The sequence below is a fragment of the Dunckerocampus dactyliophorus genome, chromosome 16 (assembly GCF_027744805.1).
Source record: "Dunckerocampus dactyliophorus isolate RoL2022-P2 chromosome 16, RoL_Ddac_1.1, whole genome shotgun sequence".
NCBI lineage: Eukaryota > Metazoa > Chordata > Actinopteri > Syngnathiformes > Syngnathidae > Dunckerocampus > Dunckerocampus dactyliophorus.
This window is the reverse complement of record NC_072834.1, coordinates 15,635,740-15,654,536: the sequence shown is the minus strand read 5'-3', so window position 1 is coordinate 15,654,536 and position 18,797 is coordinate 15,635,740. Positions and strand designations below refer to the sequence as shown.

General features: G+C 46.1%; 1 protein-coding gene across 4 annotated transcripts in view; it reads left to right on the top strand.

Moving 5' to 3' along the window:
* Positions 1-18,797, top strand: part of LOC129168901 (protocadherin Fat 3) — a 121,946-nt gene that overhangs the window by 55,831 nt on the left and 47,318 nt on the right. For 2 of the 4 annotated variants that reach the window (XM_054754705.1, XM_054754708.1), the window contains exons 10-32: positions 639-710; positions 2,135-2,271; positions 4,401-4,676; positions 4,753-4,963; positions 5,037-5,251; positions 5,320-5,478; positions 5,566-5,687; positions 5,777-5,959; positions 6,031-6,145; positions 6,225-6,494; positions 6,680-7,030; positions 7,108-7,281; positions 7,369-7,899; positions 8,570-8,934; positions 9,006-9,174; positions 9,876-9,983; positions 10,054-10,237; positions 11,828-12,048; positions 12,255-12,707; positions 12,852-12,986; positions 13,057-13,441; positions 14,104-14,300; positions 18,482-18,635. In XM_054754705.1, the coding sequence (XP_054610680.1) occupies positions 639-710; positions 2,135-2,271; positions 4,401-4,676; positions 4,753-4,963; positions 5,037-5,251; positions 5,320-5,478; positions 5,566-5,687; positions 5,777-5,959; positions 6,031-6,145; positions 6,225-6,494; positions 6,680-7,030; positions 7,108-7,281; positions 7,369-7,899; positions 8,570-8,934; positions 9,006-9,174; positions 9,876-9,983; positions 10,054-10,237; positions 11,828-12,048; positions 12,255-12,707; positions 12,852-12,986; positions 13,057-13,441; positions 14,104-14,300; positions 18,482-18,635 (5,187 nt within the window). The remainder of the gene's footprint in view (positions 1-638; positions 711-2,134; positions 2,272-4,400; positions 4,677-4,752; positions 4,964-5,036; positions 5,252-5,319; positions 5,479-5,565; positions 5,688-5,776; positions 5,960-6,030; positions 6,146-6,224; positions 6,495-6,679; positions 7,031-7,107; positions 7,282-7,368; positions 7,900-8,569; positions 8,935-9,005; positions 9,175-9,875; positions 9,984-10,053; positions 10,238-11,827; positions 12,049-12,254; positions 12,708-12,851; positions 12,987-13,056; positions 13,442-14,103; positions 14,301-18,481; positions 18,636-18,797) is intronic. The other 2 variants (XM_054754706.1, XM_054754707.1) reach the window with 2 other exon arrangements.

Sequence of the window (18,797 nt, the reverse complement as noted above, 5' to 3'; positions counted from 1 at the left end):
CTTAGCATATCAGTTACCCCAAGAGCAAGGTCATGATGGAAGGTTGAGTCACAAAAGTTTTTAATGAATAAAAGATAAGCTCACAGGAAGCGGCGCAAGTACGGAAAAATAACGAATAAGGCTAGGAGGTACAGCTAAGGAAATTATAAAACTCACCATGGGAGGTGGAAACAGGAAAACAGCTAACAGAGATGCATTCAACACAGAGATAACCAACTAATAAAGCATCATCTGGCTCAAGCCCAAGCTGAACTAAATAGAACCCTAATTACAAATCATACACACAGGTGCACTCCCAAGTGCCCAGGTGAAGCATTCAGTCCAAACAGGAAACATATGGAACAAAATAAAACCACAGAACCGGACATAATGGCAGAAACAGTGAAAAACTGAACCAATGCAGAACGTGACATTAGTATTTTTTTTTTATGTATTCAACCCTCGTTGGAAAAAGTATGGACACCCCCGTTTTTGAGTCTCCAATTCGTCTTTCCAGTTAAAGCAGCAAAGACTCCACATTTCCTTCACTTTTCACTTCCTGCCACCGTCCCGATACCTTTGTCCATATCATGCCTTTCATTCACTTTTTATTTTCTTGGTATTTTTTTCTAATTGTTTTGCACTTTCTTCACATGCAGGTGGACGAGTGGCAAGAGAAATGTTCTACATTCCGCAGAATGCATGCGGTAGAAACTGCTCGCTCGACACAGGTCAGGTGAAAACGAAATAATCAAATGTTCATGCGCATTACAGGCGGCTCTCGGTTGACCGCGTTCCGTGTTGCAATGTTCTTATAAACTGATTAAAGACGTAAAGTTGGTCCATAAACACGAGAGATTCACTTGAGAAGTAGTTACATCGCGCGGCGGCAGAAGAATACGCGCGGCACGCAGCACAAGCATGGAGTGAGTGCTTTGTGCTGTGTGGATGAATTCAGTGTGTGCCTGCACATCACTTATTGGTTCACGCTTTTACACGTCATTATGTCTTTCAAGCGGCAGTGCGCCAAAGAAAAGGAAAGCCACGACAAAAATTAACATCATTCATTAACATCAAGTTCACAGAGAGAAGACATGCCCGCCAATATTGGTCACTCTTTTGGTCCCAACCGCTCGACTGTGGTGACCATCATTGAGGATGAAGATGACTGAACGGTAAAGAATGCTAAAGGGGTTATGGATTTGGTGCGCTGCTACAAGATGTGGTAGGAAAAAAGAAGTTTATCTTTCCAGACTAGACCGTGACAATATTTTAAGAAGTTACAAAAGTCTGCAAGACAACCACAGGCATAAAAGTAAGAACTTGTTGTCTTTTTTAATACTGTTTCATTTTATTCTTGTATTTCATCTCTTTATAAATGTATTTTATATGTCCTTCATGTGTTCTGTTTACGGTGTGAGTGACTTTGGTGTAGATTTAGCTATGATTTAGGTATAAGTTCCAACTTATACTAAAACTTGACTTACTCAAAGGAACAGAACTCGTTTGTAACCTGAGGACCACCTGCACTGTGGTTTGTGGGTTGCTTATGAAATGCATCATAACGAGAGGCGTTACTAATATTTTGGTACCCTCACTGAGGGTCTCCTGCAGCAGAGCAAGATAGTCTTGCCTTCCTTCTGTGATGCTTTGTAACACTGCGAGACGCCTAACCCCGACTGTAATATTGCCCTTCTTCTCCTTGGGGGAAAACAACCAAAAAAACAGAACATATTGGGAGCCCAGTGGTTGGCTCCGGCTGAACACGCCTCGCTGGTTCTGTGAAAAAGTGGCCCATCAGTATTCATGTGCCGAGAGGCGCCGGAGCCCTCAGATATGTGGAGGGATGAGAGCGAGGATGGTGGTGAATAGCTAACGCGTATCAATTCTCTCCCTGACTCTAATCAAACATTAAGCCCTTAAATTGTATGCTCGCTTTTTTTTTTTTTTATCTGCACAATGGCTGGTGTTGGGGAGTGATAAGACAGATGTTTGCGTGGCCACTAACAGCTCCCGGGCTGACGGGCGCCGCCATGTTGTTGCGTTTCACTTCACTTTATTACGCTCCGCCTGCGGGCCCAGATGGCTGCAATCATTGCACGGTGGAGTTGAGATGGCCGTGAATGTTAACGTGCTAACATGTGTGTGACCGCAGGAAGCTTCGACATGCAGTTTGACCTCCAAGTGGGTGTGGGGACCCTGGTGGTGGCCCGGCCGCTGGACGCTGAGGTGCAGACCGTGTACAACATGACCGTGCAGGTGACTGATGGCACCAGCGTTGCCACTACACAGGTAATAGTAGCAATAGTATTCTTGCTCTGGCACAGAACAATATGTCTGGAAACATGTTGACTTCACCTTGCGCCTCAAAAATTCATCATCTCTGTACTTTTTTGGCAAATTCCAGCCAGGCCTTCCTCTTCTTCTTTCTAATGAGTGGTTTGCATCTTCTGGTGTGGTCATTGTTTTCATGAAGTCTTCTATGACGAGTAGATAGTGATATCTTCACTCCTGCCCTCTGCAGGTTGTTGCTGATGTTACTAACAGTTGTTTTAGGCTCTTTCTTTACAGCTCTCACAATGTTTCTGTCATCAACTGCTGATGTTTTCCTTGGTCTACCTGTTCCATGTCTGTTACTTAGTACATCAGTGGTTTCTTTCTTCTTCAGGACATTCCGAGTGGTTGTAGTGGCTATTACCAATGTTTGTGCAACGGTTGTGATTGATTTTCCATCCATTTTCCATTTTCCACCCATAGACAGCTCTCTGGTTTTCATGTTGTTTTTACCTCCAAATGCAGTCTACACAGGCAAAACCTATTTACCCAATCTGTAATTGAGCATAGACATTCAGTGCCATTTATTGATTGAATACAGTGTGGTTCTCGCTATGGGCCACATCAGCAATTGTCCAGGGCGGCATTCTCTTGGGGCACCACTAGGGGGAGAGAAAAAAAGTCCTATATATTTTCGGCCAGTGCCTATTTCCTCCTCATGTCAGGATTTGTATGGCAGATGGGCACCCTCTACAGGCGGGATACACATGCCCCCATGCTGCTCAGATGTGAGGGGTTAAAAAAACAGGTTAATTATAAGATTAAAAAAGAGTAAATTACAACAGCAATTGCTCGAAAATAAAACATTGAATTTTTAATATTATATTATATTCATCAAGTCGCAGACCAAGAATCTCAAACATGTTATTTTAGAGTTTGCATGTTCTCCCACATTCCAAAAATTTGCATTTTAGGTTAGGTTAATTGGAGACTCTAAATAGTGCGAGTGTGAATAGTTGTTTGTCTATATGTGCCCTGCGATTGGCTGGCGACCAGTCCAGGGTGTACCTTTCTACGCTCGTGAGCACAAGCGGCATAGAAAATGGATGGATTGTGAGTCAGTATGAGTTGGTTTAGCCTTGGCTGCTTGTTGAGCGATGGTGAGGGATGATAATTAAGTGTCGTGAACAAAACATGGAAAAGAGAAAGTCAAAGGTGCACAGTTTAGAAAGAAGAAAAGAACCAAAGATAAAGGTATAGAGCTAGCATGAGCACTTTATGTACACCACATTATGGAATGTACAGTATATTGTCGTATAAACTAACTTTACTTGTTGGCAGTAGGCTAACTGCTGTTCATTTGCTTTCTTCACTGAGGGAAAAAAACATTTGTAAACAACAGTTGTGGGCGTGTGTGTTAAGGCTGAGGAAAGGAGGGCTCAGGGGGATGTAGTGAAGGATTTGTGCACTGCAAAAAAATTTCCATTGTGTCGTATTTAATATTTTTTGCTTGTCTATTATTATTTAAAAATAAATAAATAAAGAGATCTCACTGTTTCAATACTTCTGGCACGGTGTATCTGGGCTGGTCAGCCTGTAAAATGAGTAGGGTTCTTGCTTTGACAAGGGCGCAGGCAGACAAGCATCTTGGGGGGCACACTCCTGAAACCAACAGTATTCTTGCTCTGACGTATAACAGTATTCTCAGGAAATGTTGATCTTTCACCTGATCTCAACCACTTCAAGCCTTTTAATATGCCTTTTAATATCAGTAGTGTTCTTGCTTGCCAGCCACTGTGACGTCATCAGTCTGACCTAACAGGCCATTCTTCAAAATCAACAGTAAACGAATCACCCAATCTTTACAGGCATGTCCTAAAAAACCCATAGGAATTTTGTTCTAACATAGGAAAATATTCCCTGAGATATGACCTTTGATCTGATGGACACCTGATCTCTGATACCTCAACTATAATCTGGGTTCCATAACCTTTAAACTCAACAGGACCTTTGCCTTGGAATGAAATAATCGATGGTAAGATTGGTAGAAAATTGGTATTGTTTTTCAGTTCCCATCAAAATCTCTAAAGTTCTTGCCTTCTTGACTTGCTTCCACAAATGTAATGAAAAATGTACCTTCCTGTCAGGTTTTCATCCGTGTCCAAGACAGCAACGACAACCCTCCGGTCTTCTCTCAGCCGGCCTATGACATCAGCGTTTCAGAGGACGTCCCGGTGGACACGGAGCTGCTGCGTGTCCGAGCATCAGACATGGACGAACGCAGCCGCCTCAGCTTCTCCATCTACGGCAGCGTTGACCCGGCCAGCATGAGGCTGTTCAGGGTCAACCCGGGCACGGGCGTCGTGTACACAGCAGACCGGCTAGACTACGAGGCTCGAACGCAACACATCCTCACGGTCATGGTGAGAAAAGGACATGGTTAATGCTGACCTAAGTTGTTTTAAAGCACCCTCCTCATGTGGTTCCATGTTGCTGCAGGTCAAGGACCAGGAGTTCCCATTCAACCGGGACCTGGCCCGAATCCTGGTGGCAGTGGAAGACTCAAACGACAACATTCCCTACTTCACGAGCACCATCTATGATGCTGTGGCCTTCGAGTCTTCTGCCGTCGGCACGTCAGTTCTGCAAGTCACGGCACTGGACAAAGACAATGGAATTAACGGCCAACTCACCTACACCATAGAAGCAGGTAGGAATTCTTGTTGGAATTGTTGTCTGTGTTCTGTGTATACTGTGAGGTAAAAGTGTGTTGTTCTGCTCAGGCAACACTGGGGGTGTGTTTGGCATAAATAACAACACAGGACTAATCTTCATCGCCAAGGAGCTGGATCTCACCTCTGTGGGCTTTTACACGCTCACCGTGCAAGTCACCGACAGTGGATTTCCTCCGCTAATGGCCTCATCTTCTGTCCGTGTCTCCTTGATGCTCTCCGATTTGTCCAAACCAAAATTCTCTCAGAAGGAGTATCAGGCGGAGGTAACGAGGAAAGATGGAAACATCTCAGCATCATTTAGTAGCTTGCTAATGATTCCGTGTTCATGCAGATCATGGAGAACAGCACCGCTGGAGCTTATGTGATCGCCGTCAGCGCGCTTAGCCGCTTGGCACTCACTTATGACATCACCAGTGGCAACGAGGAAAACTGCTTCTTTATTAATCACCACACCGGCGTCATCAGCACACGCACACTCTTTGACTTCGAGGTTGGTCCATGCTTCACTTTAACAAGTGACTAGATTTGTAGATGAAATCTGGTGTCTACAACATGTCGCATGTCTTTCTGTGGTCAGAAAACACCGTCCTACTTCCTGCTGGTTCATGCTTTAAGCATGGCGGGCGTAGAGGCCAACGCCACAGTCGTCGTGCAGGTGGGGGACATCAACGATAATGCTCCTATCTTCCAACAAATAAGGTATCAAAATGAGTGTTGGTGCATCGATGGGCTGTCATGCCTTTGGACCGAGAGTCCTGACCCCCACATGTCGGACCTCCTTGTGGTAGGTACGTGGGGTCCATCAGTGAGGCGGCCCCAGTCAACAGCGTGGTTCTGGCGGATGACGGCAACCCTCTGGTCATCCGGGCGACCGACGGCGACAGCAGTCACAACGCTCTGCTGGTGTTTCAGATTATAGACGAGACCGCTCGCATGTTCTTCAGTGTCGACCCAGGGACCGGATCGATCCGGTAAGAGCCAAGCAGACCTTTGGCGTTCCCCACAACTGATACCTTCTTACTTTTTGTTTCTGGTATTACAGGACGATTGCCAGTGTGGATTATGAGACCTTCCCCGAATTTGTCTTCAGAGTTCATGTTAGCGACAGTGGCCAGCCTCCAAAAAGTGCTGACAGCCCTGCGGAGGTGTTCATAAAGGTGCATAGTCAGCTGACAAATTCCTCCACCTCTCCAAGCAGTTATCGCACTGTGGTGGTGTCCCCTTTCCATATCTTAGGTCATCAACATCAACGACTCGCCCCCAAAGTTCTCTCAGGATATGTACGAGACCATCCTCCTGCTGCCAACCTACGTGGGTGTTGAGGTCCTGCGGGTCGAAGCATTTGATCCAGACATGACCTCTGATCCTAACAAGTCCCACACCCATCAACTGGTCTACTCTCTGGTAGACCGAAACCTGGAGCACTTCACGGTGGACCGCAGCAGCGGGGTTATAACGGTCATCAATCACAACCTCAGCAAAGACCGCTATCGATTCAACGTAAAGGTCAGACAATTGAACCACGTTTGCTGACATAAATAGACAGGTACTTCGTTAGGCAACGCCGCACTAACGCTAATGAGAATACAATAATAATACAAGGCCTGTAACAGAACTAGACCAACTAGTATGTTAACCTTGCACGCCACCCGCAATAGTTGTTGCACACTATTAATATATGCTTCTCCAAGGTTTGGGATAGCCGTTTCTCCAGTGTGGCGTTGGTCACGGTACTCGTCCGTCAAGCTGTCAACAGTGGCCTCTCCTTCACCGCCTCGTTCTACTCTGCCTCCGTTCGAGAGAACACATGGAACGTGACCGCACTCACTGTCGTGAACGGCGTGGGCCACGGCCTCAATGAGCCGCTCAGGTTCTCTCTGCTTAATCCTGGTGGGCTTTTCACCATCCGGCCGACGTGCGGGGCGCTGCTCACGGCCGGGGTCCCCTTTGACCGAGAGGAACGAGACAGTTACGAGCTGGTAGTGGAGGTCCGTAAAGAGGATGAGGTACTTAAGGTGGCAAGAGTCACTGTCAGAGTGCAGGTGAGATGAATATCTGAATGTCGCTTGGGCTTGGTCTAGCGTGACATAAGTAAGGAACTTGTGATGCCGTCTTTCAGATTGAAGATGACAACGACAACGCCCCCGAGTTTTTGAGCCTGCCCTACTATGCCACAGTACAGGTGGAAGCAGAAGCTGGGTTGTCTATTTTCAGGGTGTTGTCCACTGACCGAGACCTGGGTGTGAACGGGCAGGTGACCTACAGCCTCAAAGAGCCACACAGGAACTTCCAGGTGATTCTCTTTCTTATTCAGCAGTGTTTTTTTACTGTTTTTAAAACTACAGTACGTAATTTATGTATGTAAAAATCTATCGTACAGGTGAATCCTGTAACAGGTGAGTTGGTGTTAAAGACAGCGTTCGAGACGGACTTGTCTAATGCAGAGTACAAGGTGGTCATCGTGGCTGCGGATGGCGGCACCCCCTCCCTGTCTAGCGAGGTGGAGCTTCCTATCACCGTGCTCAATAAAGCCATGCCAGTGTTTGACAAGCCCTTCTATGGCATCACGGTCCCAGAGGATGTGCCCGTGTCCACCTCACTCCTGAGCGTCAATGCCACCAGCCCGACAGGACAAGGCATCATCTTTACCATCGCAGGTGGTGACCCTTCGCTCCAGTTCAACATCGGCTTCGACACGGGCATCATCAGCGTGGTCTACCCGCTCGACTATGAGACCACGCAGTACTACCGCCTCACTGCCAGGGCCACCGACACGCTGACAGGGGCCAAGTCAGAGGTGGACGTGGACGTTGTTGTGCTCGACGTCAATGATAACCCGCCGTACTTCCAAAAGCCATCATACTCGGCCGTGTTGGCGGAGAACGCCATGATTGGAACGAGCGTCTTGCAGGTGTGTGCATGTTTTGCATGTCATTGGTCTCTCGGCGGGGCAGTCTCTGCAGTGTTGAGTTATAATATTAGCTGCCACGTTATTCATGAGTGGAACTTGATATTTCCCCAAGAATTGCTGAGTGAAAGTTCTTGACCTTTTCCGAATAATACACTGGTGCTGTTGCAACATTTGCACAAGATGACGCTAAGACGGGCATAATTAAACTGTCTAGACTCAGAAAGACAGTGGAATTATCTTGGATCAAACCCTGAAGCATAATCATAAAATCAAAATTATTATTGCTTGAGGCCGCGCGGTGGCCAAGTGGTTAGCATGTTGGCCACACAGTCAGGAGATAGGGAAGACTTGGGTTTGAATCTCCGCTTGGGCATCTCTCTGTGGAGTTTGCATGTTCTCTTTGTGAATGCGTGGGTTCTCTCTAGTACTCTGGTTTCCTCCTTCCAAAAACATGCATGTTGGGTTAATTGGCGACTCGAAATTGTCCATCGGTAGTCAGCTGGGATAGGCTCCAGCATGCCTCCACGACACTAATTAGGATAAGCGGCATAGAAAATTGGATTATTGCCTGAAAACGATAGATCAACCTGAAACTAAAATAATGTTGGTTTAACTGTTCGTCAATGCAATTGATGAGCTCATGTAACATGTCAAACTCGTCCCATTGCAGGTGTCTGCTCAGGACCAAGACTCAGAGAAGAACTCTGCAGTGAGCTACCAGATTGTAGCAGACCTGTACAACAGCACCGACTACTTCCACATCGAACGTGACAGCGGCCTGGTCTTCACGGCGCGGTTGCTTGACTACGAGCTTGTGCAGCGCTTCAACTTCATCATCAGGGCAACAGACAGCGGCGAGTCCGCTCTCGGCAGCGACGTCAGCGTCACCGTGGCCATCGCCGACACTAACGACAACCCCCCCAACTTCAGCCAGTCGCTGTATGAGGCTTTCGTCAGCGAGCTCGCCCCCCGGGGACACTTTGTGACCTGCGTCCAGGCGTCAGATGCCGACATTGGCGACGCCCAGAGGCTGAGGTGAGGAGTTGGAAAATTCTACAAGGTTTACAACATAGAATGTCATGTGTCCATCACTTTCAGTGCTGTAGGCTTCCCGCCCTCAGGTACAGCATCGTGTCCGGGAACGAGAGGATGATGTTCATCATGGAGGAGGAGTCTGGCGTGCTGCGTCTATCTAACAAGAGACGACAAGGCATGAAGCTCTCGTATCAGCTCAATGTGTCTGTGTCAGATGGCGTCTTCACCAACACGGCACAGGTGAAACAACCGTCCTGATTGATGCCTGCATGCGGGCGGGGGTGGCGTCTTTTGCGCCGTCAATTAGTGGATATCCAGCATGGCTGGCAAGCAGCTCAGCTGGAGTGGTCAGAGGTTAATGCGCGTTCACGTCACGTCAGATTTACTGACAGTACCAGCTGCCAAGTGGAATGTTCCGTCTCGGAGCTGCGTTTTTTGCAGTGTCGGCTCTTTTCTAATTGCCTACATTAAGTGTGAACACTTCTGGAATAATAAGAAGACTTTATTACACCAAGAGGTCAAACACATCCAAAATTGCATTTGGGCTAAGATCTTGTATTTCCAGAATATTTCTCCTTCACCTCTTCACTCCTTCAATGCTTTTCAAACAGTGGGGGGGTGGTGAGAGGCAGGGAGAACTTTCAGTATTAGTGCAAACCTGCCAACAAGTATGAATTTATCATACTCAGCATGTAATTTGACTCTTGAATACGCTTGTATGCTTCACTGCTTTCCATTTTTTTGCATTTCTTTGGTATCAATTTAGAGTTCAGTCTGTACAGTACAGATAAATAAATACTATCAGTTTCTCAATAGCATTTCAAATCGGGGGGGGGCGCGAAAACATTTCTGTCCCCAGGGGCATGACAGAAAATAATTGAGAACCACTGACTTAGTTGGTGAAGTATGATGATGGAGTGCTGATGACCACTGATTTCCAGGTGGTCGTTCGTGTCCTGGGAGCCAACCTGTACAGTCCGGTATTCAGCCAGAGGTTCTACTTAGCAGAGGTCAGAGAGAATGCACCGCCAAGGTCAAAGGTCATCCAGGTATGTTGACCTATTCTCCTCGTGGTCATCGTTTTGATGTGACCTTCTAAAACTGTGCCCGGTTCCCCAGGTCCGTGCCACAGATGAAGACTCCGGGCTGTTTGGCCAGATCACCTACTCTTTCATCAACGACTTTGGGAAAACTCGCTTCACCATCGATGCTGATGGAGTCATTTCCACCCTGCAGAAACTGGACCGGGAGAATCCTCAGAACAAGGACATCGTGCTGACTGTAATGGCGCTGGATGGCGGAGGTACCATCAATACCATCATTCATTTTGTATTCACACTCGATACCAGTGCTTCTCAAATAGTGGGGCGCACACCCTGGGGGGACTCTGTGATCAGGGAGCGTAAGAGGCAGGGGCGACTTTCATACTTGACACACATTTTGACCCTTGAATATGCTTGTATGCTGTGCTGCCCGCTATGCACGCATTTCGCTGGATTCAGTTTTGAGTTCAGTCTGTAAAACTTGGATAATACTCCTGTTTTGAGGCACCAGTGTACGCGACACCGGCTCTCTCCTCCGCCTGCAAACCCTCTGGCGTAGTGTGACGTGCACTTCTGAAAAAAATCTAAACCTCGCTGACTGCAAAGGCTGTGATTTGTTCAATTTTCCTGAGCGTTCAGAGGGCGCAGAGTCGTAACGCCTTTTCCGATTTTGGATCAACAATTGCAATAAAAGTTGATGTCACATTATATACTCAACCCTGATGAAGAGCCATAAGAGCAGGGGTGTCACACCGGGACCATTTGCAGCCCGTGGATCATTTTTTATGGGCCCGTAGCACATTGTAAAAATAAACCCCCCAAAAAAATACAGCAAAAATTGAGTAAAAGGCATAATTTAATGTGAAAATGTTGATACTAATAACTAATAACACAAAGCTTTGTCTTGAAATGTATACAGTATATAAGTGTTTTAGCCTTTTTACACAATTAAAAAATATATATAATACATATTAAAGTGGTGGCGGGGGGAGTACAGTAATCCCTCTTTTATCGCAGTTAATTGGTTCCAGACCCTAACGTGTTATGTTATTTTATATGTTATTTATATATTTATATATTTATATGTTATTTTCCGCAAAGTAGGATTCCTTATTTATTTCAACAAATGGTCAGAGCGACTCCCAGCATCACACCTTCACATTAAAAGCGCTGTGCATTACATCTTGTCTGACTGCACTGATTATCACAATGTTTTTTGATGTGTGGGTAACAGCCAGTGAACAGCTAGCATGAATTAACTTGACATTGAATAAATGCAAACACTAGCACTTAACACACACATAACAACAACATCAAAGCTCACCTTTATGCAATTACACCCAGTACCAGCATTTGGTAATGGGGTGAAAGAAGAACAGGAAAAAATTAAAATGCCTATTTGTGGCAACATCAGAGAAACTTCCACTTTGTCTCAGAGTACACAGCTATGGTGCGTTCAAGGACTGTTGGGAACAAACACTCAGCAAAACCGAATCAAACAAAACAAAATAAACATGCAAAAACTATGGGCTTTCTAACAGTATATTATTTTTCCAATTAAACAATGGCTTTTATTTCCAAAATTGATATGCATTTACAGAAAATTTGATGTTTTACAAAACTATTTAATTTTTTTTTTAATCATTGCATATCATCATAATGCGTTTGAAAATGTATGAAAAATGTATGAAAAAAATTCAGTCCCCTGGCGGGCATGACAGACAATAATTGAGAACCGCTGCTCTATGCTGTCAATGCCCTCAGTAGATTGTAGCTTCAATGCTTTGTTCCTCGTTAGCACACATGGGATACATGATTCTCCATATTTTACTCCCTGCTGTTTTTTCCAGGACGTGCTTCGTTTTGCACGGTGCGAGTGGTTCTAGCTGACGAGAATGACAACGCACCACGTTTCAGGGCAGTGGAGTACCGCATGAGCATCAAAGCCAATGTTGGCAAAGGTTCCCTGGTCACACAAATCCAGGCCACCGACCCCGACGCCGGACCTAACGGGAGGATCATCTACTCCCTCTATAGTGAGGCACGCTTGTCGCTGGTCGACGTTCTGGAGGTCAGTGTGTTGCGTGGATTATGTATGATTATGGACTGTATGAACCAGCAACAATGTATAGAGCGTTATGAGTTATAAATGCATGTGACAACAATTTCAGAATATACTGTATGTGGATGAACTCCAATATCTTAGCTGTACATGTATTGTCCAGTCTACTGGACCACTGCTGTGTCAGCATAGGTCCTAATTGTCCCGGTGTCCAGGTGGAGTCAGACAGTGGCTGGATGATGACAAAGAGTAACGTGGACCACCTCCAGGGGACTGTGTTGTCCTTCTTCGTGAAAGCCACTGACTGCGGCTCGCCGGCCAAACACTCACTGGTGTCGGCTTTCATCCACGTCGTTCCTCCGGACGCATACATTCCCTCCTTCAGCCAGCCGCAGTACTCCTTCACCATTCCTGAGGACACAGCGGTGGGAATGGCACTGGGCTCCGTGTACATGGGCCTCGGGCAGACCGGATCCTTCACCTCGATCGGGGGAGAGACACTCGACAGCAACCATGGGGGGACCTTCCTGGTGGAGGGTGACACCGGCCTGATCCGCCTCGTCAAGCCACTGGACTACGAACAGATCAGCATCTATCGCTTCAAGGTTGCAGCCACGACCAGACGGGACCTGATCGAGTCCATTACCAGCGTAGACCTGGAAGTCAAGGTCAGTCACAACCTCTGCGGTCACAAACTACAGTCATTTTAACCTTAACTCATCTCTCAAGGATTATTAATTTTCCTTTTCAAAGCAACCCAACATTCAACCTTGATTATTTCCATTGGGATGCTTATTTTCCCAATTTTGAAGGTCCTGGATGTGAACGACAACAATCCAGCATTTGAGACTGAAGCCTATGTGGCCACAGTGATGGAGGGGATGCCAGTCGGGACCAGAGTGGTGCAAGTGCGAGCCCTCGACCCAGACTGGGGCTCCAATGGACAAGTGTGTAACAAGAGCAACAATGCTTCCTCATGTGTGTGCAAGTATCCTTGACAATGTTGACTTTCTGCAGGTCACCTACAGTCTGGGGCCTCTTCTCACCAATAACCAGGACCTTACAAAAGACCTCCAACCCCTCATCGTCACCAGTTCTGTGTTTGCAGTCGACAGCAAAACGGGCTGGATCACCACCACCAGCCCCATGGACCACGAGGCCTGCTCCAGCTACAGCTTCCAGGTGCTGGCCTCCGACCTGGGGGAGTCGCGCTCCCTCTCTTCCACCACTGTGGTGACCATCACCGTTTCCGACGTCAATGACAACGCCCCGCACTTTGAGAGGCAGCTGTACCGCGGTGCCGTCAAGGAGAGCGACCCCCTCGGCGAGGTTGTTGCGGTGCTGAAGACCAGAGATCGAGACGGGACTGATCAGAACCGCCTGGTCAACTTTTACATCACTGGTGAGGAAGTGCAGATATTCTAGATGTCAATGGGGGCGCTGTTATTAAAGGTCAAATCTTAAATGGATTTTAGGTGTAAATGTCAAACTTGATTCCTCATTTTGTTCAGTCCAAGTCCTGGTTTTGTTGTTACAATGCATCTCATAAAAAAGCCAACTAACTTTCCATCCATGCTGATTTCCTGTCAAGTTGAAGCCATTAGCTCATTAAACTGAGTGTCTGTTTCTCTTTTTTGATTATTGTTATTCTGCAATGAATCAGATACTTGGATGAGAAGAAATGAGGTGTTCCAGTAACTTGAAATGATTCCTCGCATGAAGATGTGCTGCTCGTTTCCACACTAAGTAGCTGCCTTTGCGAGAGTTGTGTATTCAAAGCAGCAAGAGATGTTTTCCATTCTCCTAACGTACCGCAGTAATGACGAAGGGCGATGTAGTCTGGCCTTGTTTTCTGGCATTTAGCTCACTGATTGGCCTAATGGAGGGCGTGTAATAAAAGGTCACATGTTGAAACTTTGAAAGGCCACATCTGCTTCACCCCCTCCCTGCTTTCCATGGCGATGATTGATGGTTATTGACCGCGGAGGGCCGGGGAGCTCATCTTTATTCACTTCAGCCAGACTTTGACATGGAAGTCTTCATGTCACGTCGTATCGTTTCCAGGAGGGAACCCGCGGGGCGTCTTCGGCGTAGCGCTGGTTCAGGGCGAGTGGAAGGTGTACGTCAGCGGCCTGCTGGACCGCGAGCAGCAGGACTGGTACCTGCTCAACATCACCGCCAGCGACGGGCTGTACGTGGCCCGCACCGCCGTGGAGGTGACCGTCATGGACGCCAATGACAACAGTCCCGTCTGCAATCAGGTCAGCGGGTTACAGAGCATTAACTAAGCCAAGTTTATCTACTCATTGCTGTTGGTTCCCTTTCAAGATTACGTCACATACTGAATGAAAATGAAAGGATACAAGGGCCACTTTGATATTATGTAAAGCAGCACATGTAGATACGCTAAGAAGTTGTATATATTTCCTGAAAAAACTGCATCTCAGCTTTGCGATATAGGTAAAAAATGCCTATTATTAGTATGAACTTCTGTCTTTGCTCTTTTTTTCCCCATTTTTGCTGTTGTTTTTTACCAGATATTTCAACTTTCTTTTTAAATAACCTCTGTAAATTTTCTTTTCCTAATATTATGACTCTATTTCCATATTATAACTTTTTCGCTACACTAATTTTTGAAAAATGACAATTATTATTCATTCAAATAAAATTGTGACTTTTTCTTAATATTTAATACAACTTTCTCTTAATATTTTTACTTTATTCTTGTAAATTTACAGCTGGTTTTTTCCATTTCTGCTGTTGTTGGGGTTTTTTGTAAACTTATCCAGCTATTTCAACTTTCTTCTTGTAATTTTTCTTTTTGTAATGACTTTATTTCCAAAAGTTTGACTTTACAAAATATTATAACTTTTTCCCCAACTTCACTTTCCAAAACAGCCTTACCTAAATACCTTATTTTGTTTTGTTTGTTTCTCATAATATTACGACTTAAAAAAAATACTAAAATGTACTAAAATGGCATTATTTTCCCTCATAATATTACAAGTTTACTCTCGTAAAATTGCAATTTATTTTCTCATTAGAATAATATGTATTTCTTTTAATAATTTGACTTTATTCTGGGAAATTTACTGCTTTTTTCCATTTCTGCTATTATTTTGTATTAAAATTTCCAGCTATTTCAACATTCTTCTTATAATTATGGCTTTATTCCCATAATATTTACACCAGAGGTCAGGGCTGCCGTCGAGCTCAAGAAGGAGTCCTATCGAGCATGGATGGCTTGTGGGGCTCCTGAAGCAGCTGACGGGTACCAGCAGGTCAAACGGCACACAGCTACGGCGGTGGTCAAGGCAAAAGCTCCGGTGTGGGAGGATGAGAGGCAAACCACCGCCTCAGAAAGGGAATCGGCTCCCGGTCCACACTATTTACAGTGTGGACAGAGGCTTCGACTGAGCATATAGTTGGGTGGTGGAAGGAATACTTTGAGGCCCTTCTCAATCCCACTGACATACCTTCCATAGAGGAAACAGAGTCTGAGGACTCAAACACGGACACTTCCATCACCGTGGCTGAGATATCTGGGGTGGTCAAAACACTCCCCGACGGCGGGGAGTGGATGAGTTTCGCCCTGAATCCCCCTTTTCATGAAGGGTGACCGGACGGTGTGTTCCAACTACAGGGTGTATAAAAAAAAGTAGACTCCAAAAAGTAGCCACTACAGTTACAATTGAATATTTTCATGACATTTCTTTATTTGCGTATCTTGGTATGGGCATCATCCTTTGGTCCATACTAAAATTTATTGCATAATAAAAAATTAAAGGGTTAAAATTTCAGGAAAAGTCATTAACTGTTATGCAAAATGAGAATTTTTGTTCTTTTACACTGCGTTACCCAGCTTATTATTATTAAATGGTTTAATTGTTGGACCGTACTATTTCCGCAACATCAACTGTGATGATTATCTCTGAATGTTGAATGAGCATGTCATTCGTACTCTCAGAGGAAATGGTCGGTCGGCACGTGCTTGGTGGGCCCAAGATGGTGCTCCACCACACCGCAGGAGAACTGTAACTGATCGGCTGACAGAGCATTTTTGGTGACCACGTTATGGCTTTGAACCGCCCAGTGGAATGGCCACTGCGGTCACCTGATTTGACACGGCTTGACTTTTTTCTGTGGGGCCCTCTCAAATCAAAAGTTTATGTGACACCACCACATGTCCTTGACACGGAACAGCGAATCAGAGCTGAAGATAACATCCACCGTTGGGACAGGGGAATGATCAGGCGAGCAGTGCAGGACATGCGGAGGAGAGCGCAACTGTGGATCCAAAGAAATGGAGGTCATGTTGAGGACTAAGTTGACAAAAACTTCCATCCATTACCCCAGTGCAAATAGCTTGAAACAAAAGGTTAATCTGGTGTTCATTGCGGTCGCGGAACACTGGACCAGCTCTACACCCTCACAAGGGTACTGGAGGGTACTTGGGAGTTTGCCCAGCCAGTATACAGTACATGTGCTTTGTGGACTTGGAAAAAGCATTCAATCGTGTCCCTCTCGGTGTCCTGTGGGGGGTGGTCCGGGAGTACGGGATTGTTGGCGCGCTACTACGTGCCATTCGGTCCTTGTACAACCGGAGCAGGAGCCTTGTTCGCATTGCCAGCAGTCAGTCGAATGTGTTTTCGGTAAACATTGGCCTCCACCAAGGCTGCCCTTTGTCACCGATTCTGTTCATAATTTTTAATGGACAGAATTTCTAAGCGCAGCCAAGGCATCGAGGGACTCAGTGCAGGGACCTTAGGATCCCGTCTCTGCTATTCGCAGACGATGTGGTCCAGATGTCCTCACCAGGCTGTGACCTTAAGCGTTTAGTGGGGCGGTTTGCAGTTCACTTGGAGGCTTCTGGGACCTCCAAATCCGAGGCCATGGTTCTCAGTTGGAAAAGGGTGGATTGCTCCCTCCGGGTTGGGAATGAGGTCCTGCCCCAGGTGGAGGAGTTCAAGTATCTTGGGGTCTTGTTCACGAGTGAGGGAAGGTTGGATCGTGAGGTCGACGGGTGGATCGGTGAAGCGTCTGCAGTAATGTGGTCGCTGTACCGGACCGCAGTGATGAGAGAGCTGAGCTGAAAGGCAACGCTCTCACTTTACCGGTCAATCTATGTTCCCACCCTCACCTATGGTCATGAGCTTTGGGTTATGACTCAGAGAACGATTTTGTGGATACAAGTGGCTGAAATGAGTTTCCTCCGAAAGGTGGCTGGACTCACCCTAAGAGATAGGGTGAGGATCGCATTCATCCGGAAGGGGCTCAGAGTAGAGCCGCTGCTCCACATCGAGAGGAGCCAGTTGAGGTGGCTTGAGGCGGCTCGTGAGGTGTTCCAGGCATGCCCAGCCAGGAGAAGGCCCCAGGGCAGACCTGCCAGTAAAACTGTAAAAGATAGCCTTTAGCACATTTGTTATGTTCTCTTGCATCATGTTCGCATCATGTGGATGTGGGGAGCTGCCTGGTGCCCGCAGGCCCCATGTTGCTGACCCCTGCTGTAGGCTGTGTGCCCACAGAAAAGTACATTTCCTCTAAAAAACAAACATTTTAGGTCCATTGTACTACCTCTCATTAATTGATTATAATTCATTTCTCATTTCAAAACAATGCGAAACACCACATTTATTGTGGATTTCCCACAATGCTAAGTTAACTCTTGGGCAATTTAAGGCTATTTACGCTCCAAAAGACATTTGATCTACATTGAATATGTATTTGTTTCCACAATCTTGCGTATTACCGACATGACACGCGAGGGAATGCTTTGCAGCTTTAATATTTGCCTTTCATTCACCCGAGTTACAATCTCAGCTCTTTAACACGCACAATTTGCTCACAGCTGACACAAATAAATGAAAAGGGTATTATTTTATGCAAATTGCTCCACCGTGATGCTTTGCTTCATTCCCTCAACGTGGTGGAAAGTGAACCTTAAAAATGCAGTGCACGTTGTGCTGGAAAAGTCCAGTTTTTGTTTCGAGTTTATTCTCCAAGTTTGCACTATTTACACTAAGAGAAACTTTTTGGAAACTCTCCCTCAAAACTCTCACTAATTATCTCTGAGCGTGCGTACTCGCTTGTAAAAGGCCAGAGATGTTAGCGTGTCATCATTAGGAGTCATTAGCAGTCAGACACTAATGCGGGTCTAAACAAATGTTATTTGTAACTCAAATAATTGCTAATTAATGCTTGGCTGGATTAGAAGTGTGTCAGATGTAAGCAAAAGCCAAAGGGAGGGAGAGGCAGAGTTGTGCAGTATTCTGTGTTTGGTGACTGAGGTCAAAAGCATCATTCGGGGATGCAGTCGATGGAGTTCTGGGCAGGAAAAGACCACTTAACCTTGTTGGGTTTGGTTCTGTCAGCCAGGATAATGGATGGACTGCTGTGTGTGTGTGTGTGTGTGTGTGTGTGTGTGTGTGTGTGTGTGTGTCAGGCCGTGTACAGCGCCTCCTTTCCCGAGGACATCGCCCCGAACAAGGGTGTCCTGACCGTGGGAGCGACAGATGCTGACTCAGGCTCCAGTGCTGAGATCCAATATTCACTCTTTGGCATCGGCGTGGAAGACTTCTACATGGACGCTAACACTGGTACCTTAAATCACGCCTTTCTTGGGGGGAGGGTTGTTTTGACAGCTTTGATGGCTGACTTTTCAGTGGAGGAGGCCTTCGATGCTCACTAAAATATATGCAGTGGAACCTGGTTTAGCGTCCGCCCCGGTTAGCATGTTTTCCGGTTAATGTAGAAAATTG